Source organism: Callithrix jacchus, chromosome 6 (genome assembly GCF_049354715.1).
Source record: "Callithrix jacchus isolate 240 chromosome 6, calJac240_pri, whole genome shotgun sequence".
Taxonomy (NCBI): domain Eukaryota; kingdom Metazoa; phylum Chordata; class Mammalia; order Primates; family Cebidae; genus Callithrix; species Callithrix jacchus.
The window spans coordinates 67,239,883-67,267,313 of NC_133507.1; the positions used below are offsets into that span (position 1 = coordinate 67,239,883).

Consider the following 27,431-nt stretch of genomic DNA (forward strand, 5'->3'; position numbering starts at 1 on the left):
AACTTCAATCTCCTTCCCCTCCCCCAACTCTGGATTATTCTGAGGCAAAGCCTAAATATTATAACATTTTCTTTATAACTATCTCACTCCATATTCTAAAAAGGTAAAGACTATTTTTAAAAGCACATAACTACAATATCTTATTCGTGCCTACAAACAATAGTTGTCAATAATTTCTGTGACAGTTTGTCTCCAAGATGACAATAACTGATTGATTCCTTCCCTTCCATATGCATATCATTTCCCTGTCAAGAGGTAGAGACCAATTCCTCTACTTTCATGAATCTGGGCTGGTCTGCTTCTGCTTTGCCCAATGGAATATGGCATAAGTGAGGCTGTAAAGTTCCAGAACTTGATGTGAAGAAGCCTAAAAGTTTTCACTTCTTTTGAGGGTGCTGAGCCTCCACATCTTACTACCCTGCTTAAGAGACCATAGGAGAGAACATAAGTATTTATCTATTGATTGATCAAACTGTCTACAAAGAGAGACAGACAGAAAGAGAGAGAGAGAGAGAGAGACCCATCCATTCTAACATATTGGGTGAGCTCAGCCTTCCAACTATCTTCACTGATGTACTAGACATGTGAATGAAGTCTTGGATTCTCCACACAAGCTCCCCGACCAACTAAATGTCACTGATGACCCCAGTTGACATTATGTGGAGAAAAAAATTGCCTAGCCAAGACCTGCCTAAATTTTGGATCCATGGAATCATAAATAACAAAATAACTACTTTAAGTCACTATGTTTTGATTTGATTTGTTACAAGAAATAGATAACTACAACAATTTTGTAGTATTATCAATATTCAGTCAATGTTTGATTTTATCCAATCAGTTTTTAAATATTTTGGGTATAGCTGGTTTTTTGAACCAGGATTTCAACAGGTAACTCTAGAACTCAAAACAATAATGAAAATATTTTGTACATCTATAAACATTTCCCATTTTATCAAATAATTTTGTGGATAATATCTGATGTGATGTGGCAGCTCTGGATTTTTGCAAAGATTACTATCTACATTACACAGATTTATTTTATTTTTTTTTTTTTGAGACGGAGTTTCACTCTTGTTACCCAGGCTGGAGTGCAATGGCGCGATCTCAGCTCACCACAACCTCCACCTCCTGGGTTCAGGCAATTCTCCTGCCTCAGCTCCTGAGTAGCTGGGATTACAGGCACGCACCACCATGCCCAGCTAATTTTTTGTATCTTTAGTAGAGACGGGGTTTCACCATGTTGACCAGGATGGTCTCGATATCTTGACCTCGTGATCCACCCGCCTCGGCCTCCCAAAGTGCTGAGATTACAGGCTTGAGCCACCGTGCCCGGCCTACACAGATTTTAAAAAAAAAGAACTAAGACCTGGAGATTAAATGGCATATCAGAAAAAATGTATCTGAACTTTAAACTCAGATTGTAGAATTTAAGGTCCAGTGCTCTTTCCCTTATTCCAAACATGGTTGAGACTTCAAAGATTTGTATTTTACCTGATTGACTCTAATAAGATTTGCTATTATTGGAACTTCAAAGAAACAAGTATTTCTCCACTCCTCATCCTTATACTCTGAGATGTATTTATTTTTCAAATACGTCTCCTCTTCTTAATCTCTTCCACCTGGTTCCTAGTGTAGGCTTCCATTATTTCCCTCCCAGAGTATCAAGGTCCTAATTGATCTCTAAGTATCTGGTATTGATCCTCTTTCATTTTCCTCCATCCCATTGCCAGATGCATCTATCTATAACCAAACTTGGCCACCTTGATTCCTCTGCCTAATAACATTTAATAACTCTCAAACTGATATCAATATAAAGAAATACTCTCAGAAGGCAGCGAGTTCTCTTGAAAAGTCTTTAAAATTCCTATATCTTGGTGAAATTTTAAAGCAATAAATATAAGAATCTTCTGAATCATTAAGATGATTACCTAATAACAAAGTACTGCCATCTACCTGACTGCAGTAACCATGACTGCATTTGGATTTACCTCAAGATGCTGATGCTAAGGCACGCTATATAAATAAAGGTTTTTGAAGTCTTTTAGCCACTAACAGTCATGAGACAATTAAGTGATCACATAAAACATGCATAATGATGCAAAAGTCAAAAGAACCTGTACCATAACGTTTGGTACCATACCAATTTTTCCAAATGTATTTTCAAAACATACTCCATTGTTATGCTTACCCAATTGCAGTGGTTCTGTATCAATAGGCATATTGAAATATAAAAAACTGAACTGCCAGTACCAGAGATAATGTAGAACTCAATAATGCTCTAAAGCTAAGGTCAAGTGAAGAAAAATGTTTGTGTACTTTTCAAGTAACACCATTTAAATTCGCTTTCAAAGCCTAACAGTAACAGAGTTCACATTAAGAATTAAGTTAGATTATTTTGACATGGCAATTAAATCTTTGAAGTTAGTAGTACTATCCCAACAACATACATTTTCAACAAATGCATTAATATTATATTGGAGAAAAATATTTTATCTGTTAATTAAACCATACACAATAGTCAAATTTAAATCATTTTGATATACAAAAATGTCAGATATTAAGTTAGTAATGATAGTTCAAATTCACTGGTTTTATAAATATTTTATTTTCAAATGTTTTCTTGTTTTGCCAGTGTATTACTTTTTTTCAGGGCTGCCATCATAAACTACCACAAGCTGAGTGGGTAAAGACAATAGAATTTTATTATTGCACAATTCTAGGGGCTAGAAGTCTGAAATCAAGGTGTTGGCAAGATCGTTTCCTTCTGAGAGTTCTGACGGAAAATATATCCAGTGCTTCTCTGTCTTTGAGGTTCTGGTGGCTGTGGACAATCCATAGCATTCCTTGGCTTGCAGCTGTATCTGCTCCCGTGATACATGCTCCCTGTGTGTCTTTGTGTCTCTGTATCCAAACTTCTCTCTTCAGTTATTGGGTTAAGGCCAACCCCAAACCACTATGGTCTCATCTTAACTTGATTTATATCTACAAAATCCCTCTTTCCAAATTTAAATCATTTGGTCACATTCATAGGTACTGGGGATTATGATTTTGACATATCCTTTTAGGGTACACAATTTAACTGACAAGTCATATTAAGAGGTATAAGCATAAGAATTTCTAATCTACTTTTATTTTTAAACATATTTATCTAATGTTGTAAACAAGAATAATATAAATCCTCATTGGGGTTCTGCAATAATTGTCTTTCCTTTTAACAGGAGCCTGTATATTATTCATCTAGGAGAAGGTTGACCTAAAGTACAGAGCCTGAGATCCCTATCCTGTCACATTAGACCTTCAGCAACCTAGAACTGGCCCTCTCCATGGCCATCCTCAACCTTAATTCCCTGGCATTTTATTCTTCAGCAAAATATAAGGCTGTTTACAATTCCCCAACACACAGCACATTATTTTATGCTTTCTTGCCCTTTTTCCTTCTGTCCCCTCTGCTTGTAATGTTCTTCCCTTCCCAACTTCCTGATCCCTTACCTGTGTCGTTTTCTGACTCCTATTCAGTCTCAGTTCAACTGCCATCTTTTCCCAAAAGTCCTCTGTGAAGACCAACCACCTCCACCATCAGCACCATCACCAACCTCAGGCTCTGAGTGAAGTGGACCCCAAGAGGACTCTCATTTTCCCACACATCTATCTCCCAACTGACAAACGCCATGATCTCAGGGACTGTATCTTCTCCATATTTCATCTCCAGCTTGTAGCACAGTGATCATCTCAATTTTAAATGAAGGTCTGCACATGTGAGATGGAAAGATTTTCAGCCACAGTTCCAAGATGCTGCTTGCATTCTAATTTATACTCCTGCTGAAAGAGGTATTGCAATTGCCTCATGTGGGAGGTTAGTAACAGAAGTTTGTCACCTAAGCAGTGAGCAAACTCACACAAATGTGTCTGTCATTAAAAGTGACTTATTTGTCCTCTTTGATTGACTACATACCTTTTTATATGACAGAGATTTGTGGATTTAGTGATATGGAAAGATCTCAGTGGCTCAAAAATTTTAGTCTTGTTTTGCTGGAGTACCCTGGGTACACAGAGGAATCTAATGAAAGAACGGACTAGAAAGATAAAATGAGTACATATTTTAAATGACTTCAATGACATTGAAAGCCAAAATAAATTTGCAGACTTTGCTTTTCATAGACTGAGTAGTCACGGTTTTTTAGAAAGGAATGAGATGTAATTCATTTTGTACAGACCAAAATGTCACACACTGATCCTCCATACTAAGTATAATGGGATCAGAGTTCCATTAATCTGTACTTCTAAAATGACAAATAATCTAATTATTCCCACTTGGATTTTGAAACTCATATATATATATATATATATATATATATATATATATATATATATATATATATATAAAGTGATTTTGTTATCTGTAAAATACTAGAAGTCCAAGATGATATATATATCATCTTGGACTTCTAGTATTTTACAGATAACAAAATCACTTTATTTTCCAGATTGCTCTTTTGCTAATAATTAGCTTCCATCATTTCTCATAATAGCTTAAAATAAAGCCCTGTTCTCTCTTAAACTGGCTGGTTCAAAGTACTGTGGATTGATTAAATGGTCAGGTCAGATTCTTTATTAATTTATTCAAAACTAGTTAAAGCAGTTTAACAGTTATCAAAAAGCAGCTTTGCCTATTTTAGCTGAATCTTTTGTTATATTTAAAAGTTATATTGTATCTCTTTTGGAGTTATTTAACTTTAAAGTTTTAGGAATGATAACTCATTATATGGGGATAAAATGTTATGAGAAATGACAATAAATATAAGAATTAAATTTCAATTACATCTGACATAATTCATTATTTTAGTCAAATTAAAACCAACACAAATAGAATTGCCAAAAACACAGAAATAACACTCTTGACTAAGTTCTTCAGGTTCTCTCAGGGGAATTACCTGAGATCCATGCTGCAAAGCTGATGATATATTAATTGTGTTTAGAAGAATCTAGTCTATGAAAATGTACTCAGTGAAATTAACTTTGAAATAGAGCCAGTGTATATGTTTGGGATATTCATAGCATTAAATTATAACCCACATTTCCCTTTTTAAATGGCTCTCTATATGCCATCTGTGGAGCCATTACAAAATTTCAGCTTTTAAAACACATATATTAAGGCTTACATTTTACTGGGTAGCTAGGTAACCTTTTTGTTTTGACTTTTGTTTTTAAAACTTAGCCTTAAATCACTAAATTATGTACTTTTCTGCTTGGTAGAGACAAAATTGTCATTTAGCTTTCAAGTAAACTAAAACTCTAAAAGGTGGACTGTTTTAGTTCATTTGATGCCTTATTAAGTAGAATAAATTTTGGAAGTGGAATACCACTTGGAGTCTAAACATCTTGCAACATTTTCAGGTCGGTATTCTAAACATCTCCTTGTAGCATTTTCCTTTTGCAATTCTCTAAATGTGATGGAAGATTGGAATGAAAGTGTCCCAGAATATCAAATACTCTCTCTCAACATTTTAAGGAAAAGCCTCCTTTGTGTTCATTTTAATCTCATTTTCCTTTTTTCCCCTAATGTTAAAAACAGATTGCAGGTGGGAAGATTCTTCTTAATTAAAATTTGAATGAGTTGAGTTTAATGTATCAAGGTTTAATTATAAATTAAATATATGTAAATTAAATGAGACCATGGATCCAACTAGACTGTTTCTATTCATCACAACTAATCCTTTCCTAGATTCGAAAACTGCATTATTAATATATCAAAACCAACTTTACGATTTTCTAAAAACAGCCATGTATTTTTACATCTGAGAAGTACTATGTTCCAGAGGAAACGGTAACATTCCGTTGTATATCAGCAGCAATATTTATTATTTTTTTAGTGAGATTGATATTTATCAAGAAATGCCAGTGTGATTATCTTGAGCCAAATATACTGCATAATAGGAGTTTATATGGGTTTATTCAATGTATGTGTGTGTTTCATGAATACTTTCAAGTTACATGAATTCTCTCTAGTAAATTTTACTCTATAGTTACCTTAATATTTTGTAGGTTTACCAAATTAAAAATGACATTTTATGTAATGTATGATTTTTTTTTTTCCATGTTCAGGTTCTCTCTTTAGGAGCAGACGTCCTACCCGAATACAAACTGCAGACACCACGCATCAACAAGTTTACGATATTGCACTACAGCCCTTTCAAGGCAGTCTGGGACTGGCTTATTCTATTGTTGGTCATATACACTGCTATATTTACTCCCTACTCTGCAGCCTTCCTCCTCAATGACAGAGAAGAACAGAAAAGACGAGAATGTGGCTATTCTTGTAGCCCTTTGAATGTGGTAGACTTGATTGTGGATATTATGTTTATCATAGATATTTTAATAAACTTCAGAACAACATATGTAAATCAGAATGAAGAAGTGGTAAGTGATCCCGCCAAAATAGCAATACACTACTTCAAAGGCTGGTTCCTGATTGACATGGTTGCAGCAATTCCTTTTGACTTGCTGATTTTTGGATCTGGTTCTGATGAGGTAAGAACTGCTTAAGATTCTTATTTTCTGAAAGATTGCAATTATAAAAGTGAATCTGTTTTAACTGCACAAAGAGTAGTTGCTTTGCAAGCTTCTTGTATCTCATAGATAAAATTAATTTTCAATTGGGGATGCTAAAGAATGAAATGAAATCATTTTGCCATTGCAAATCAAATTCTTTCTGTTTTTTGCTAAGAGGTGCAAAACGCTCTCCATTCTTTACCCACCAAATTAAACTTGGAAACAAGTGGTCCATAGCACACGGCACATTCCCAGGATTTAAAAATCTCTACTTATTAACTTCACAGGGTAAAACTGTCAAATATTAAGTATGTCTCTGTTTTTCTTAACTCATTATTATGGTTTGAGACAGCAGAGACTTGTTTTTTGTTCAAATTATGTGAAGAGGGCACCTTCTGAAATGCCTTATTCAAAAATGCTTTCTCTTAAATAATACTTAGCCTGGAAAGTACTTCTTGCATATCCCAATTCCTAATAAAATTGGAAACTGAGAAAATATGAGAAGTGTATGTATTGTGCATTTTCGGCATGGAGGAACTTTAATCAGCTCCTCAAAAGACTCTTTGATCCAAAAGAAATTAAGTTTTCCTACAGTTCACTTCATATAGTTGCTGCTATTTTTTACCATTTATAAATTTTCTGAATTCTATAATGGAAAGATTTAGAGAATGCTTGAAAAGTAGTTCCAAGGGAATAGGTTGAAAAAGATAACCTCAGTATATTGAATCTTTAAAAATTGTGTCTTTTTCTACATAAGAACCCTGCCTTGCACCAAGTGCCTCTTCTCCTCCAGAAAGAGAACAACTCCTCTTGGCAATGGTTACTTCCTAGCCATTGAAGGCTTTAGAATAAGATAATCCTCCTTGACCAAGGGGAACCAAAAGATTTTATTTCTAAATCTGTTTATTGGTTAGAAATAAACTCTCTCCTACAGACCATGCTGATGAATCTAAGAGTCAGTTAAGAAGAGGGCAATGCAACAATACATTTTTCCTGGGTGCTACATTTTTGTTTTGTTTTGTTTGTTTGTTTGTTTGTTTGTTTGTTTGTTTGTTTGTTTGTTTGTTTGAGATGGAATCTCACTCTGCCTCCCTGGCTGGAGTGCAGTGATGTGATCTCGGCTCACTGCAACCTCCGCCTCCTGGGTTCAAGCAATTCTCCTGCCTCAGCCTCTGGAGTAGCTGGGACTATAGTCGCATGTCACCACACCCTACTAATTTTTTTTGTGTGTGTATTTTTAGAAAAGACGAGTGTTTCACTGTTTTAGCCAGGATGGTCTCAATCTCCTGACCTCATGATCCACCCACTTTGATCTCCACAAGTGCTGGGATTACAGGAGTGAGCCACCTTGCCCAGACCCTGGGTTCTATAATTTTAAACAAAGTGCCAAACCTGACTTTCCTAATCTGTAAAAGGAGGATAATTAACATTACCTTCTTTTCTCGATTTTTTTTTCTAATTTGAGACTCTAATGAGATAATACATGTGATTTAGCAAAATTCTTTTTAAAAATCAGCTGTTCTTAAATTAGCTGAACTCTTAATGTTAGCTACTCCTAACTTTGGGTTTTAACTAAAAAACAAGAGAGTAAAATACTTCTTTATTAATATATATCTTTGAGTTTCTTATAATAGGTAATTCATATCATTACACAAAATAAGCTTATGTTGATGAACAATATAATAAAACCTCATTCTTTCAAAGTTAAAATGTATGCACCAACAGCAAACACTAGTGATTTTGTAGAAAAGCTTAGAAGTATAATGGAAGAAGTTTTCAGAAGTTTGTGTTTTTTAAATTTTAAGTCTGAATTTTAAAATACTCTGAAAATTCTGAACATAATGTGTTACTACCAAATTAAAATCTAGTACTGCTGCCAATGTAGATCTTAGAACTAGAAGTAACCACAAGCAATCATCTAGTACAATCCTCTGCCTAGGAAGTTAAAGTACTATTCCCATTTTACAGATGAGACTGTTGAAAACTAGAATTGTTCAATGATATGCTCAGTCCTATTTTCTGCATTACTCTTAGTCAATGATACTTTATTCATTCAACAAGTTTTTATTGGGTATGCTTCAAAGTGACAGGCACTGTCTTGTGTTTTGAGATTCAGAAGTAAATCAGACAAATTTACGTTCTCCGGGAACTTACATTCTAGGATCAAGGAAGAGGGGGTAGGGGATAGAAGAGGGCAGAAGACAGTTAATAAACAAACACAGCACAGGATAGTTTCAGGAAAGAGTAAATTATGTGACGATAACAAAATGTGTGGATATGATAGAGAATGACCTGGATGGATGGCTAATTTGAATTGGAAGTTACCAAAGGCCAATGAGGAGAGGCCATTTGAGTTGAGACTTGACAGGGAGCAACCATCCACTTGAGACCACTGTGCAGAGCATTTTACATAGAAGAGGAAACACTAGTGAAAATGTCACATTTGGGAAGCGCGTTTGTTGTGGTAGAGGAACAGAAAACTGGCCAGTGGCTGCCAGGCTGAACCACACAATAAGAGGTGGAATGCTATGGTTTGAGGAGACAGAGACAGGGACCGAATCACATAGAGATGTAGAATTTCTTATTTATGCTCGCTGCAATGGAATCTTTGGAATGGGAATGATATTCTATGATGGACATTTTGAAGACTACAAAGGCTGTCATCTGCATATTGGAGAGTCAGGGTAGGAGCAGGGAACCAGTTCAGAGCACATGATGTGATGTAGGACAAAACAACAGCTTGGTAGCAACCAAGATCAAGAAAAGTAAAGAAATGGGGGATATATTTTGGAGGTGAGCTGCCAAGACTTGTTGATGGATTAAGTATTGAATGGAAGAGTAGGAGAAAGAGCAGAATTAAGGGTGGTACAAACATTTTTTGTTGTTTGTTTATTCTTATTGAAACATTCCTTTGGTGAAGGACAGAAGAGTTGCCTAAGCAAAATTATAAATGGTAATCTATTTATTCAGATAGAAAATCCTTGGGGAGAAAAATTGTGTTGTGGGAAAGAAATTCCTGTATTAGCAACCTTAAATTTGTGATGACTGTTGGTTATTCAACTACAGGTGGCATGTAGGCAGTCAAGTACTCCATGAGCACCTAGAAAGATAATATGTGAGTATAAGAAGAGAAATGAGATCCATTAATTAAAAGTTAGATATAATCTTGGCAAAGTTTGGTTTGGATCAGCTTCTGTACAAGAACCATGTATCAATTTCATGTGTGGATCTCTTATAGGTCTGGAGACACATATTTGACAGGTTTAAAATAAAGTCTTAAAACTTACACTTTTTAAAGTGGCAGGGATGATTTTGTTGTTTAGACAAACAAGATCCAGTGGCCATATCTGGGATAAAGAGGAATCCCAGGAAAGGTCTTTCATGTGTTCATAGATAAATATTTCTACTAAATAAATGCATAAGTACATAAATAAATGTGTGAGTACATAAATGAACAAATTAAGAGTGATTTTCAACAAGTTATAAGAACAGTCATAATTTCTTAATTGCTTAATTGTAAGACAAGTTCCTGTTCTGTCACCCAAGCTGGAGTGCAGTGGTGTGATCTCAGCTTGATGCAGCCTCTGCCTCCTGGGCTCAAGTGATCCTCTACCTCAGCCTCCAGAGGAGCTGGGACTATAGGCACATGCCACCACACCCGGCTAAGTTTTGTAATTTTTGTAGAGAAGTTTCAATTTGTTACCCAGGCTGATCTCGAACTCTGAGCTCAAGTGATCCACTGGCTTCAGCCTCCCAAAGTGCTGGAATTACAGGCGTGAGCCACTGTGCCCGGGCCTAAAATGTTTTCTATCCATTGCAGGATTGCAGATGAGCTTAGAAAATGTAATTTTGTCAATGTCAATCAAACATTAATGTCTTCTTTGCCAATTTCTTCATATGTTAAGCTACTGTAATGCTTTTACTTTATTTACATTCAACCCTAGAAAAAGATTCAAATATATCTATATTATATAATATATGTAAGGTATTAATAAATGCTAAGAGAATATGTTGTCATATACATTTTTACCAAAGAAGACATGGGACAACTGCTCATATTTTTCTAAATAACCATTTAATTTTTTTCTACATAATTAGAAATCACCTACAATAGAGGATCTTCTATAATGTTAAAAACATGTTGAAGAAAATAAATACTGGCAATAACTAGGCTTGCCTCTGTCATTAATATCTTCCTGATGATAATGTTGTCCAGAGAGACAATAGAAGGATTCTCTCTTTCCTAATTTTTGCATCATCAAACATCATACAACCCATTACCTCAATCACTGAGAAATTTTCTCTGTATCATTGGTGCAAAGGAAGAATGCTATTGTCTCAGTATCCAGAAAGTTAACTTTTTATTATCTGCCTCATATTTTCCCATATTTAGCTCATCTGTGGCAAATCTTAATTTCAGAGATATTAACAGCTAAAATCTATAAAATTCTGCTCATTACATGCTTCATTAACCTCTTACTCCCCAGAAAATTAAGATTCTTGCAATTCATTATTTGCTTCATTGGCCCTTCTCCTTTCACACATTACTGTTTTTTCTGAATACTGAATACAAGCAAGAAAGACCTTTGAAACCTAAGTGATTACCGTGCTCTTTGAAGGAAAATTCCAATAGATAAGAGGATTTCCTATTAATGATATGTTTGATTTATTAGTCTGATAGATGAATTGTGAAATGGATGCAAGAAAAATCTTAGCAGGCATCTGTGTGCAGACTCTGATCATTTTCACAGCTGAACTTGAGCTTTACAATAGATGTCATTAGTTTACTTCTAAAACATCTGACATAAATAATCATATTCAACTTTTAGGAACAAATCACATTTTGAGGACACATATACATATACATGATTACACATAAAATTGCTAAATCTCCTTAGTTTCTGGGAGTTTAGACAGAAGTTTCTATTGGCTTATATTTGGAGCTATTGGTCATAAATGTATGAGATGATGTGTAAGAGATATAAGATCCCCAATGGAAAAATTATTTTGCTTTTAGTTTATCATTTGTTGATTTGTATGTGATTGGTTGACTATACTCATTAGAGATGGCATAAAACATAACTATTGGTAAAATATTTCTCAGGAAAAGTCAAATTATCATTTAAAAAATTCCATCCCTAGTTATTTATTTGGTGTAACATTTGCATACTACTGTTTAGAATCATTCAATGGTCGGTGTTCTCTTACGGTAGAAAAAGCCAAAGTGAGTTCAAATTGCAGAAAAATAAAATGTTAATTATAAACAAAACAAAAATAAAAGAGTTTCAATAATAAAGGTTGTTAAATATTGAAATGACTTTCCCAGTGAAGTTGTAAAAATCTCCTCTTTAGAAGCTATATGTTAGAAGTATTTGTGAGTTTTGCCATAAATAAATGACAATCTAAATAATTCCCCAAGCTTCCAGACACATTCAAAATGTATCTCTTTGATTGTATTAGTGAATGTGTCCTTAGAATATTGCAATGGTATAGTCAAGCTGAACAAAGGACTAGAAACTGCTTTCCAATATTATTGAGATTTATTAGACAAATAATAATTGAATGATGTATAAAAATACCAGAACTTAGAGAAAATTAGTTGAAATGAAATCTAAAGCAAAATGTGAATGTAGAGTAATAAAATTTATTACTTGTTAAATGTTAACATTTCCCTATTTGAACCCAAATATTTATTGAAAGGACAAATGATAGATTAAGTAGAAAGCTTCAGGGATCATTCTGTCAACCCTGCAGATGGAACCAAAGATCACATACTTATGAATTTTTATTTATAGAAGAATAATTATTTCACTTATTTATAGGCAAAGATGTTAGAGAGTAAATCTCTGAAATAATATATTTTAAATATAAGATTCTTAAAAATGTTTACTAAAAATATGCATAATTATTTTTCAAAAATTTTTAAATATTTTTGAACAAAAGATTTTTTTCTTATTAGTGAGTCTTTCTCTGTTTAACTGTAGACAATTTATTCTTGAGTAGAAAATTATTTAATACTGATAAGAAGTTACTTATTCTAATTTCAAGCCTTCGAAAAGAATTCCACTGGCATGAAGAGAGAATCTTAATCTATTTATTGTAAAATATGTACAAAAAAATCACATGGTGGTCTTGAGTCTGGACCTAGTATCTCATATACATACATAACTTCAATTGTTTAGAAAAAAATATATATATATAATGTTTAGTTTAAAAATTAAAATACTTAATAAAGTAAACTAACTTCTACCTCAGTATAAGATGGTGTCTTGGGCTTTAGTAAACAGTGGATGTGGATATGTTTTTAAAGTTTTAAAACTGATATTAATCAGCCACCCAGCAAAATGAAAAATTGAATTTGTGGAAAGAAGAGTCATTTTAGATTAAAAACAATAATATTGACAAGGTGCATTAAAAATAAAAATCTTACATATCTCTTCTTTACTGTGACATTTTGGCAAAAAGAGCTGGAAAATTACTCAATCACAATAAATGAGTTGAGTTCTGAGATGGTACGGGAGCTGGCAGGTGAAGACTTGAGTTGTTAAGAGTCCATTATGTCCCCTTTGCCACACTTAGTGGCAGGACTAGAAAACAAGTGCCTTGCTTCAATGTACTGCAAAATGACTTACCTCTTTTTATATTTTATTTTTATTATGTGTTTCTATTTTATAACAATAACCATATTTTGCCATCTAGTGAGCTTTTATGCTCTTTTTAGTCACTTCCAAGAATAATGATAAGCAGACAATATTTTTCTATTACCAGTGAAATGTTCAAGAAATACCATCTAAGAGACAGTTCTCTAGTTTTTAAAATTGTTGTGAATAGGTTTATGGATAGTTACATTTGTTAATTTTCAAAAATCAAAAAATTGAGATTTCCATAATGACTGGATATTACATGAAATTAGATGCACTGGGAGATAATTATGCATTCTGAAAACAATTATACCCAGTCAAATTCTGATCTTAGCACAATATAATAAGGTAGTTGTTGATGCTCTTTCTCACTTGTAAGTAACATAAAGATGACTTATTAAACTAAGAAATGGGGTTAAGAGTTCATAACAAAGCCGGGCGCGGTGGCTCACGCCTATAATCCCAGCACTTTGGGAGGCCGAGGTGGGTGGATCATGAGGTCAAGAGATCGAGACCATCCTGGTCAGCAAGGTGAAACCCCATCTCTACTAAAAATACAAAAATTAGCTGGGCATGGTGGCGCGTGCCTGTGATCCCACCTACTCGGGAGGCTGAAGCAGAAGAATTGCTTGAACCCAGGAGGTGGAGGTTGCGGTGAGCCGAGATCGTGCATTGCACTCCAGTCTGGGTAACAACAGCGAAACTCCACCTCAAAAAAAAAAAAAAAAAAAAAAGAGTTCATAACAAATTGTCTGGAGAAGATTGATAATTATTATAAGTCTACTGTCTCTTAGATTTTAGTGCAATCACTTCTCTCTATTGTGCAATCTGGGGCAATACACTTTAAGTTTTTAAAGCAATATTAAACTAGTAAGCAGGAAAGAGTTATTGCAATCTTGTGTATCATCTACAAGATGTGTTATACACAACTGTAGCTAACAAAGAGTGCCCAGTTGAGTTAGCCACAATTTTATAACAATAGAAGTAAGGTCAAGGCATTTGTTACATTATCAAGCCAGCATATGTAGTTATGCTGGGGTACATGTGACAGAATCACAAGAGAACAGCTTTGACTGTTGAAGTCAATATTCACATCCTTATAATGCAACTGAGAGGTATTATTACTACTTAGTAATTTTTTCCTCTTCCCCTTCCTTTATGGCTCTCTCATTACTTCTGCAATTATTTAGTATGAATACTGTCATACATGTTGACACTTCAACATGTCCCATATATCTTAAACTTTCTTTTTCCAGAAAAGATGTCACTTGTATGTCATTATGTAAGTTATATTGATTTATCTGCTTAGAGGACTTACTGTTACATAGATTTTAACTTCGTTTTGATAGAATGCTAGAAGCAGTGTCAGAGATTTCTTTGGAAGGAAGGCAAAAAGGAAGGTTGCATGCACAGCAAATTTCATTGCTTTTCTTATCATAATACCATTTTTACTCTACCATCTTTACAACCAGCAGAGTCTTTAATACTTATTATCACAACATGTTAAAAAAAACAGCTCATTTGTTTTAAAGCTTTTCACTTCATTTAACCAACTACCTAAAGAATTATTATTATGCTTCATTTATTTTGAGAGTTGGAGAGAAATTTTGCTTCAAAAACAAGAAAATTTTTAACAATAATTCACAATTATTTCTGATTTCTCAGGAAGCCGGGCTGTGTAAAAGTGGTGAAATGTTGAACCAGGGTGACTCCTGTTAGAGTCTCAGCAGTCAGTGTGCCCACGTGAGGTCTCTGTCTTTCAATGTTCTTACCATTTCCTAAAAGGAGCTGCAAGGCCAGAATGGAAAGTTCCTCACATGTGATTCCAGATGTCAAAGTATTGCATTTTAAAAGGATGGAAGTCCTATCAACTCATTTCACATCATAAAGTTCCTGCTTATTGATGGAAAGAAAACTGTAAAGGATGTTTAGATAGAAATACAAAGAATTTCTATTTATTGGTATTATCTGTAACTCTGTAAGATTGGCATTATTATTTGTTCCCAGATGAAGAAACTGAAGTATGAGATTACATGAATAACTTGTCCAAGGTGATACACTGGTATGGAGGAAGAATTCAAACATAAGTTTATTCCAAAGTCCTAGCACATAACTGTTAAGCTAAAATATTAATAATACCTATATTGAACGTTTGATTTTCTCTTAGGGATCCAGACAATAGTAATTTAAACCCTCCATTCATTCATAGGGAAGAAATATACTTTTAAACCTATAAAGAAGGGGAAAAAAACGCTATTACCTTCATTGCACTCTAAAAAATTAACTCAGTATTGGAGAAAGATAAAATTCACTTCTCTAAACATCCCCAAATAAGTAGAGACCAGAGTCCAGTTATGATAAATACGTATCAAGCTCCTCTCACCTTTAAAGGGTTCCAATACTGACTTCCAATTTATCCAGTTATGATAAATACATGTCAATTACACAAACTCCTCTCACCTTTAACGGATTCAATACTATAGTATAGTTTGAAGTTGAGTAATGTGATGCCTCCAGCCTTGTTTACTTTTCTTAGGATTGCTTTGACTATTCAGGCTCTGTTTCAATACTAACAGAGGATAATTCAGGGGAGACTAAGTCCCCTTTCCTTTGTGATCACTAAGGCACAAGGGGAAAACAAGAAACTATAAAACACTTAATAGAACATTTTTTTAAAAGACAGGGTCTTGCTCTGTTGCCCAGGCTAGAGTGCAATGGTGCAATCATAGCTCACTGCAATCTCAAATCCCTAGGCTCAAGTGATACTCCATCTCAGCCTCCAGAATAGCTAGGACTACAGGCATCCACCATATCCAGCTGATTTATTTTATTTTATTTTTTGTAGAGGCAGACTCTCACTATATTGCCCAGTCTCAAATGCCTGGGCTCAAGCAATCCTCCTGCTTCAGCCTGCCAAAGTGCTGGGATTATAGGCACAGGCCACCATACCCAGCCAGAACATTTTAATGAATTTTTTTTTAATATTTATTGCTCCTTTGTCATCATCAATATTAATACATACGGTGTGGTAGTTATTCCTTGTGCTATTTCTTCAATGAAAATGTAAGTGTTCTTAAGATAATTGGATGTGCTTTGGGAAATAAGCAGCAACAATGAACAGATAAAATGACTGAATAATTGATTGGTAAACACCATGTTACTATGCAATAATTATATGCCCTGTGAATTATATAGTACTTATAGCTGACATTATTTAGGAAACCTAAGAAATGAACTTGTAATTTGTGCTTATCAGATTTGAAGTCCAAACAACCAGTTAAGTATCCTGTTATTATAGAAGTATTCTATCATTAGATACCTGGTCAGTAATAATCACCCAATTAGTTACACATATCATAGCCAAAAGCAAAATGCAACTATAATATCACTGGAACATCAAGAAATAATTTCTCAGCTTAGCACATTTAAGAAGAAAAAAAATGCATTTAAATATAGTGCCTCATTCATGCATGCTGTCATCTGGTAAGTGTTCCCACGGTTATGGGAAGAAGGGGCTTGAGTTGCTCCTTCTCATTATGCAGATCATTCTCAACTCAGATGTCAGCTCCTCCACAAGGCCCTTCTTGGCCTTTCTTTTTAAAGCAGATTCTACCCCAATCCATGCCTCCAAATACCCTCTATCATATTTATCTGCTTACTATAATCATAGCATTTTTCTCTCTCTGAAATTGTTTATTTTTTAAAAATCTACCTCTCCTCAGTAGACTGTGATCTTGTTTTCTCTTCATTAGATTAGACCCTTTGTCTTTTAAATAACGGTCTCTATTAGGAAAGTAACCACGTCTGTTTGTTCAACACTGTAAACCCAGTGTGTGGCCTTAGTAGGCATACAGTAACACACTAGAATGTATGTTGGTGAAAGAACGAGTCACAGGAGTTATGCAAAGTACTTAGAATATAAAACAAGAGATCCTCTGCTCCATGGGTTTTTCATGTCATGATACTGAATTAACGTGTCATGTACTTTCAAAGTATTTTCCAAAGCAGGTATCACATTTTAAAATAAAAACAAAACTAAGTTTAATACTTAATTTAAATAGGCAGTTTTCCTTAATACTACCATATTGTCTTAAGCTGTTTTTGTCCACTTCGCTTCACATAAATGTACTTTGAATTGTTTACCAACAGTTTTTGACTGTGCACATTTATTTCTGCAGACAACAACATTAATTGGTCTTTTGAAGACTGCTCGGCTACTTCGTCTGGTGCGCGTGGCCAGGAAACTGGATCGATATTCAGAATATGGCGCTGCTGTTCTAATGCTCCTAATGTGCATATTTGCCCTGATTGCTCACTGGCTGGCTTGCATTTGGTATGCGATTGGGAATGTAGAAAGGCCTTATCTGACTGACAAAATCGGATGGTTGGATTCCTTAGGACAACAAATTGGGAAACGTTACAATGACAGTGACTCAAGTTCTGGACCATCCATTAAAGACAAATACGTCACAGCACTTTATTTTACCTTCAGCAGTTTAACCAGTGTAGGATTCGGGAATGTATCTCCTAACACGAATTCGGAGAAAATCTTTTCAATTTGTGTCATGTTGATTGGCTGTAAGTAGCTTTCTCTTCTGTTGTCTATTAGGATAGAATAATACCTTGAAATTAATATTTCTACAATATTTAGAGTAAGGCAAAGAAAAAATTAGAGAAAATTGAGGAGATAATGGGATTACATATATGGGTACTGTGTTCCATCAAATCTAAATCTCTCTGTGAAGTGGAGACACCAAAAGGTCTTTTTTAACCTTAGAAAATTATGGGCATAAAATTGGAGCAACACCGTTTCAGGAATTGAAACTTGCAGTTCAGTTTCACTGCTATAAAAAGAGTATCCGTAATTTATTACCAATGGTTATTTTCTATTTCAAGCTAAGGCTATATTAGAATGGGAAGTACTCATTTACACTGCATGATAGATTTATAAATATAAAAAGTATTAATCATATGTATCATCACAACAATTATCACAAGAAAAAGATCTTTCATATACATGTGTATGTGTATATATATAAATATATACATGCAACATACATATACATATATATACATAATATACATGTAGTTTTCCCCCATCATTGACAAAACATTTCTTTTCCAGTGACATTATGTCAAGACCTAAGTGATTAGTTACTGTCATGAGCATCATTCATAACATATATTCTTTGGAATTAAAAAAGCTTTGTTAAGAGTTGTTTTAATGTTATCATGTATTTTTTAATCACACTGTGTAACCACTGAAGGTAAACTTGCTATTTCCAGGCAGCAATTGGCAAAAGCATGATGGATTTTTATTTTCATTTTTTTACATTTTTTTAAAAATAATTTCAGCTTTTATTTTCAATTCAGGGGTTACGTGTGTGGGTTTGTTACATGGGTATAATGTGTGATGCTGAAGTTTGGGGTATGAATGATTCCCATCACCCAGGTCATGAGCATAGTACCCAATAAGTAGTTTTTCAGTCCTTGCCTCCCTCCCTTTATCTCACTCTACTTGTCCCCCATGTCTTCTGTTCTCATCTTTATGTCCATGTGTACCCAATGCTTACCCTCCACTTCTAAGTGAGAACGTGTGGTATTTGGTTTTCCGTTCCTATATTAATTTACTTAGGATAATGGCCTCCAGCTGTATCTATGTTGCTGCAAAGGACATGCTTTTTTTCTTTTTTATGGCTGCATAGTAGTCCATATTGTATATGCACTACATTTTATTTATCCAATCCACTGTTGATGGGCATCTAGGTTGATTCCATGTCTTCTCCAATGTGAATACTGCTGCAGTGAACATACAAAAGGATGTGTATTTTGGTAGAACGATTTTGTTTTCTTCAGGTGTATATCCAGTAATGGAATTGTTGGCTTGAATGATAATTCTGTTTTAAGTTGTTTGAGAAACCTCCAAACTACATTCCATGGTGGCTGAACTGATATATATTTTCCCCAACAGCATATAAGCATTCCCTTTTCTCCACAGCCTCCCCAGCATCTGTTATACAGATGGTATTTCCTAGTTTTTTTCTAGGTTTGTTACTGTTTGAGGTCTTACATTCCAATCTTAAATCCATCTTGATTTAAATTTTGTAGATGATGAAAGATTGGGGCCCAGTTCAATACTTCTGCATATGGCTAGCTAGCTGTTTTAGCACCATATATTGAATAGGGAGTCCTTTATACATTGCTTATTTTTGTCAATTTTGTTGATCAGATGGCTGTAGGTGTGCAGCTTTATTTCTGAGTTTTTTATTCCATTCCATTGGTGTATGTGTCTGTTTTTTTGTACCACTACCATGCTGTTTTGGTTACTGTGGCCTTATAGTATAGTTTGAAGTCAGGTAATGTGAGGCTTTGTTTATTTTTCTTAGTATTGCTTTGACTATTCCGGCTCTGTTTCATTTTCTATAAATTTCATATTAGTTGTTTGAAATTCTGTGAAAATGACATTGGTAGATAGGATAGCATTGAATCTGTAAATTGCTTTAGGAGCATGGATGTTTTAACAATATTGCCTCCTTCAATTCATGAACATGAAATGTTTGTCCATTTGTTTGTGTCGTCTATGATTTATTTTAGCAGTCTTCTGTAGTTCTCTTTGTAGAGATCTTTCACATCCTTGGTTATATGTATTCCTAGATCTTTTATTTTTTGACTATTGTAAATGGGATTGTATTCTTGATTTGAAACATTATTGGTGTATGGAAATGTTACTAATCTTTGTACATTGATTCTATATCTTGAAACTTTACTGAAGTAATTTATCAGCTCTAGAAATTTTGCAGAGTCTTAGGGTTGTTTTTAGGTATAGAATCATATTATCAGCAAAGAGAGAGAATTTGACTTCTTCTTTTTGTATTCGGAGGCCTTTTATTTCTTTCTCTTGCCTGCTGGTTCTAGCTAGGACTTCCAGTGCTGTGTTGAATAGGAGTGGTGAGAGTGGGCATCCTTGTGTTGCTTCTGCTTAAGGGGAATGCTCATAGTTTTTCTCATTCATGATATTGGCTGAGGGTTTGCAATAGATTGTTTTTAATATTTTGAAGTATGTTCTTTCAATGCCTAGTTTGCAGAGGGTTTTTATGAGGAAAATATCTTGGATTTTAAGCATGATTTATTTCTAAAGCTTCAAAAAGAACATCATCCTTGGATTGCATAGAAAGTTGAAAATAGATCCTGATAGTTGATTTTTAAGTGTCAACATGATAATAAAATGGGCTTAGATAGATAAATCCCTATTAATGAAATTTATATAAATTCACCAAGTTTATTGTCTACTTTATGTAAAATGTACTTTTCATATTTCTTAGTGTTTCTATTTTACTAGCATTTGTATAAGCAAATTACAGTTCAATAATATTGAGACATTCTACAAATTCATTCCAAGTCTAGGCTTCAAACACAGAAGTAGCACTGTACTTAGGAAGAAATGGAAGTTGAACCTCCTAGAAAAAAATAGAAATATGCATTCCAGAGAGACTGAGCACAGAACACAGTTCCAACTATTTTGTGATTACAGCTACTAGTAAACACTTTATGGGGTCATTAGCTTTAGTTGCATAGGTATCAAACAAGGAAAAAACTTGGTCTTAATTAAACACATATATAGCAAAATATCTTTTTAATAATATTTTATTAAACTTGTATTTTGAAACTTAGAATTTTTAAGAAAGAAGTTTAAAAATGCACATTATCCAGTTCACCACTTAGTAATCCACACCACTTGTGAGGATTTTGTACTGCTGTACACAGTCAGCAAATAGCAAATAGCAGCTTTTAAAAATGCATATAAGTATAAAAATCTATATGCATTAGATATTTACTATTTGCATTTAATGTTTTATTTTTAGTTTTCTTAAATTATATTGCAATGAGATAGAAGATTGATTGCCTTGTTTTCTACAACTTAGCTTCAAATTTTTCTTTCAGAATAAAGATTAAAGTTTAACTCAGGGATGCTGGGAAAGTTCAATCTGATAATCACATAGTTGTAATTAGTGTATATACAACCTTTTAACAAATTTGTTGTTTTATTTTTTCAGGCTGAAAGAAGGCCACTAGTGGGTCTGAGAAGTATGTGCATAGATAAAACCACACCATTTACAAATATATTTAGATTTTTGGGTACACATATTTCAGTATTATTATTATTGCTAAATTTCAAGTCCCAGTTTTACTCTTTATTTATGGCATGGCACAGTTCTCCAGGAGTACCTATAATGTATTTCCTGCATGATATAAAACTTTACATAATTCCATTTGGATTAAGGTATATAGAACCAAGTCTTTTATTCAAATAAATGATGTTATGTGGAATGAGGGTGTATCTCACTATCACCAATTTGACAAGAGTGTTTCATTTTTTCTTAAAAGATACAGTTCATCTACAGAAAACATGTATTATTCTTAATAAATCAATAGAAATAGTCTAGTGCTATATTAAAAAGAAAAGAAGGGAGGAAAGGAAAGAAGAAAGGAAGGGGAAAGGAAGAACAATGCCTACAGTTCCCTGATTGAGGGATTAGAGATTAGGTGTAGAGCGAGTAAAGAACTGATCTATCTTCAATTTAAAATAATCCACATGATAAATAGCACTATGTTTATTACAGAGTACAGTAATCAGATAATTATATACATTTTAAAGTGTATATAATTCAAAATCAAAAAGGGAAGACTGTGAAATCATCAAATAATTGTAAATATAAATGATGTTTATATATTTATACCTGTTTTCTAACATAGCATTATTTTATGCCTTAAATATCATAAATAAAACATATATATTTAATTTTTTAAAACACATAAACCATAAAAATAAAGGCAAATGTATTTCATCTCTGACCTGCTTGACAAACATCTTGATTGGAAGAATTTCTTATTTTTGTAGCATATAAAAAAAAGTTACTGGAATTCTGCTTCCATTTATGACAGAGTTACTAAAACCTTACTCTCTTTCTATTAAAAACAAAATACATAAGGCAATTGTTTTCAGACACGGGGAAATTAATAGGGAAGTTTGATCACTGAAAGAAGGAAAACAAACAATATGGGATACAGGTTACCTTGGCTTTCTGCCTAGAGGCACTTTCTGGACCACAGTGAAGAGAGAAGGAAGAAATAACCTAAGCAGGCCCCAGCAGTCTTACTGAGAAAACAAACAAACAAACAAAAAAACCCACCAAGATCAGAGGTCATGGAGGCGAAGATGCTGCAATTTGCAAGACAGACAACTGGAGAAGTAGTTATGGAAAAAGCTCGAGAAACCTACATAGGTATCCTTTTGAATCTACTGAAGAATACTAAGTCACGAATGCATGGGGTAAAACTCCCCAAAACTTGGCAAAGAAATACCAGAAATACTATAAGCTGAACAATTTCCAGAGCTCACATAGATGTGGGAGATTTTCAAATTTTACCAGCAGAGTGGAAAACCCTTATTGAATATGCAGGGTATTTGATAGAAATCTCAGAAAAAAATAGTGTTATGGTACTAGGGCTAATCAGGCCCCATAAAAAGCTTATAAAACAAGCTTCAAAAGGTATAAGCTGATTCCTAAGTGGTTTAACTCCTGCAAGAACATCTAACTTTTTTTTAAGACAAACAAAGTGTTACAAGCATTGAAGAATGTTAACTTTATAGTGCCCAGTATCTATTTAAAATTCAATAGATATTATAAGAAATAAAAAAATGTGATTCTTAACAGGAAAAAAATCAAGTAAAATAGAACAGGAATTTATAAAGATGATGAAGACAAGCAAAAAAATTTTTTTAATTTAAAAATAATAGCAAAACTTTTTCCAAAATTAATGAAAACTGTGAACCACATATGCAAGAAGTTTAGTGAACCCTAAACAGGTTAAATATAAATAAAACACACTGGAGCACATCATAATCAAATCTTAAACGCTACAGAAAAAATGACACATCCTATCTTGAATGCTAGAGAAATCAAATCTTAAATGCTAGAGAAGAAAATAACACATCCTATACAAAGGAAAAATATAATGTTGATAGATTTTTTATTAGAAACAATGAAAGTCAGAAGACAATGGAACAAAATCCTATATTGCTTAAAGAAAAAAAAAATCTGTCAACAGAGGAATCTGTTTAATTAAAGGGCTCTTCAAAAATGACAAAGCATGGCATAATTCTTCACGAGCAGACTACAAGAAATGATAAAGTTCTTCAAGTGAAAGGAAAATTATACCAGATGAAAATTTGGATAAACACAAAGGAATAAGAATTAGAGGTGGTAAATGTGTGAGTATATTTAAAAAAAAAGAAAGAAAGACTTTTTCCTCATTTCTAAATATCTTTAAAAAAATTGACTCTTTAAAGCAAAAAATAATATCAATGAATGTGCAGGTTTTATAACATGTAGAAGGAAAAATTATGATAATGATAACACCAAAAAATGGGAAGAAGAAATAGTAGTATATATTGTTGTGAGAATCCTACATCATTTGTGACATAGTAGTTTGCTATTTAAAGTGTATGTTGACTAATTTAAAATGCATGTTATAAATCCTACAACTATAGCTAACACAACAAAAGGGAAGATAAAATGGAGTAACAAAAAAAATAAATCTAAAATACTGTAGGAAATAAGTAAAAGGGAAATGCAGAAAATAAATATCAAAATTGTATATTTAAACCCAAATGTATCAATAATTATGTTAAATGTAAATTATCTAAATGCTTTTACTGAAATGGAGAAATTATCAAGAGTATTTTAAAAAATAAGGCTCAGCCATATGCTGTCTAAAGAAAGCATACTTAAAATATAAAGCATAAAAATAAGATGAAAAATGATGTTCATACAAATCCTAATCATAAGAATATCTGAGGAGCAGTATTAGCTTCAGACAAAGTAGTGGTATTAACTTCAGAACAAATACTATTGCCAAAGATAAAATAGATAAATATAGCAATCCTAAATGTGTATATACTCAATTACAGAATTTTAAGTTACATGAAGCAAAAACTGATGTAACTGAAAGGAGAAATTAACAAATTCACAGTAGAAAATTCATAATTATGGTTTGCAATGTTAACACTCCTCTCTCAGTGTTTTATAGAATAAATAGACCCAACGAATAAAAATATAGAAAACTTAAATAATACTCTCAGCTAAACTTGACATATTGACAATTATAAAATCCTAGCAGAATACAGGCTCTTTTTTAGCACATATGGAACATTTACTAGTAGACAAGCCATATGCTGGGCTACAAAACCAGTCTCAATAAATTTGAAAATGCTAAAATCATACAAAGTACTTATCTGACCATAGAGAAACCAGAAATCAATAATAAAAGAAGGAAGAGAAAAAAGAGGAAGGGGACAAGGAATAGAAGGAAAAACTGATAGATGTTTAGAAGGTCCCCAAATGTTTGGAAATAGGTTCCAAATAACTCAGTTTAAAAAAGAAATCACGTGGAAAATTACAAACTATTTTTAACTTAATGAAAATAAAAATAAAATGTATCAAAACTCATATAGAGCACCTAAGGCATTTTTAGAGATAAATCCATAGCTTTAAGTGTTTTTATTTCAAAAGGAAATCTAAAATAAAAAAATCCAAGCTTGTATTTTAAAGAAGCTAGTAGGGCCGGGCGTGGTGGCTAACGCCTGTAATCCCAGCACTTTGGGAGGCCGAGGCGGGTGAATCACGAGGTCAACAGATCGAGACTATGCTGGTCAACATGGTGAAACCCCGTCTCAACTAAAAATACAAAAAATTAGCTGGGCATGGTGGCGCCTACCTGTAATCCCAGCTACTCAGGAAGCTGAGGCAAGAGAATTGCCTGAACCCCGGAGGCGGAGGTTGCAGCGAGCCGAAATCCAGCCATTGCACTCCAGCCTGGGTAACAAGAGCGAAATTCCATCTCAAAAAAAAAAAAAAAAAAAAAAGAAGATGAAGAAGAAGAAGAAGAAGAAGAAGCTAGTAAAGGCAAGCAAATTAAAACCCAATACAACTGGAAGAAAAGAAATAATAGATATAGGAGAAGTTAATAAAAATAGAAAACAAGAAAGAAAGTTAATGGAAGTAATTTTTAAAATCAGTAAAACTGATAAGCTTTCAAGTAGACTGAAAGAACATAAGATACTGTCCTGTATAAAAGAAAGATAACACAAACCATATGGACATTAAAAGAATAAGAAAAGAACATTATGAAGAACAATAAACTTGACAATTTACATGAAATGAAAATATTATTTGAATTATACACATTACCAAAACTGAAACAAACAAAAATAAGCCTAAATGATAAAACAAAAGTTCACAAATTGGATTTCATCAAAATTAATAACTTCTGCTCTTCAAAAAACACCATTAAGAAAAGGAATGGGCAAATTATATACTAGAAGAAAATATTTTCAATACTGAGATCTAAAAAAGGACTCCTATCCAGAATATATCAATAATTCTTATAAATTCATAAGACAATTCAATTTAAAAATGGGCTAAGTATTTGAAAATATAGTTCACAAAAAACATATGAATGACTAATAAAGACATGAAAAGGTGTTATTAATCATCAGGAAAATGCAAATTAAAACCCTAATGAGATATGTACATACACACTACAATGGTTAAAATTAAAGTCTGACAAAACCAAATGTTGGAGAGGATATGCAACAACTGGTATTTTTATACTTTGCTGGTGAGAATGTAAAATGATGCAACTTTGAAAAACAGTTTGGCCATTTCTTATAAAGTTAAACATACACAAACTCAGCAATTTCACTCTTAGGTGTTTAAAAGGGATATGAAAATATATGCCCACACAAAGACTTGTATACAAATGTTCATGGCAGTTTTATTCATAATAGCCAAAAACTAGAAACAGCAAGGTTTCCATCAACAGGAGAAAAGATAAACAAGCTGTGGTATAGCCATATGATGCAAATCAATTCAGCAATTAAAAAAAAATGAATTACTGATACACACAACAGAATGATTCTCAAAAACATTATGCTGAGCAAAATAAGTTAGCACAAATGTACATAATGAATATGTACATTATGATTCCACTTATATAAAATCCTAGAAAGCAAACTAATCTGTAATGTCATAAAGGAATTCAGTGGTTGTCTAAGGTTTGAAGTGAGTGGTGAAAGCAGCCAAGGAACACAAGCAGACTTTTAGGGTGAAAGCAAATGTTCTGTATCATGATTGTGTTTAGAGGGGTGTATACATTTGTCAAAACTGATTGAACTATACACTTAAAATAAATACATCTTACTTATTAATTACACATCAATAAAATGTAATTTATTAAGTTCCAGAGTTTTAAAATTTATGTAGTAGAAATGCAGATGCATTTGTTTGTCAACATGTTTTAACTAATATCCTCTGACCAACCAAATGTATCAGTGTGGTTAACATATCAGAATTAAGGCGTGGTGTGCTGAAGGAAGTTTTAAGATACACTTGTTTGATTTCTATAATACCTAAATTAAAGCGACCCTTTTGGATGAAATAAGAGCTTCCTATTTTATAAAACTAAAAATATTGAGTTAAGGAGAGATGCCTAGATATCCATAGTCTGTAAACTTGCTTTTGATTAATATTTTTTCCAGTTGGGCATCAACTAAATTATGTATACAGAATATAAATATTGTATTCTTCTCTCTAGCTTACAACTTTTAGATCCATTTTCTTCCTAAAAAATCGGAAAAAGATTAATGTCTTTATTATAACTTAAAAAGTCATAATCACAGAATTTCTTAAAAATAAGTATTTCGGATCACTTTTATTTTTATTATTATTTTTTTTTTTTTTTTTTTTTTTTGAGATAGAGTCTCACTCTGTTAGCCAGGCTGGAGTGCAGTGGTGCAATCTTGGCTCTTGTGCCTCCCTGGTTCAAGCAATTCTCATGCCTTAGTTTCAGATGCAGGCCACCACACCTGGCTGATTTTTGTGTTTGTTGTAGAGACAGGGTTTTGCCATGTTGCCCAGGCTGGTCTTGAACCCCTGAACTCAGGTGATCCACCTGCCTCATCTTGGTAGCTAGTGGAAAATGCTTGTTTATGACCTAAAGAAACATTTCAGTTAATTTTGATGGTAGAGATAACATCTAATTTGCTAAAAACTTTTTTTAGCAAAAAGAATTTTTCCTGACCTTTCTCAATCATGTAGTGATTTAGGTAAAACATGTATTTCTTGATCATGTGTGGTTTAGGTAAAACAAATAGCATTGATTTTGTGTCCTCTTAATGAA

At 33.4% G+C, this 27,431-nt stretch overlaps 1 protein-coding gene across 6 annotated transcripts in view; it reads left to right on the plus strand.

Moving 5' to 3' along the window:
• Positions 1–27,431, plus strand: part of KCNH7 (potassium voltage-gated channel subfamily H member 7) — a 508,532-nt gene that overhangs the window by 416,783 nt on the left and 64,318 nt on the right. For all 6 annotated transcript variants that reach the window (XM_035304671.3, XM_035304674.3, XM_035304672.3 and 3 more), the window contains 2 exons: positions 6,103–6,528; positions 17,369–17,768. In XM_035304671.3, the coding sequence (XP_035160562.1) occupies positions 6,103–6,528; positions 17,369–17,768 (826 nt within the window). The remainder of the gene's footprint in view (positions 1–6,102; positions 6,529–17,368; positions 17,769–27,431) is intronic.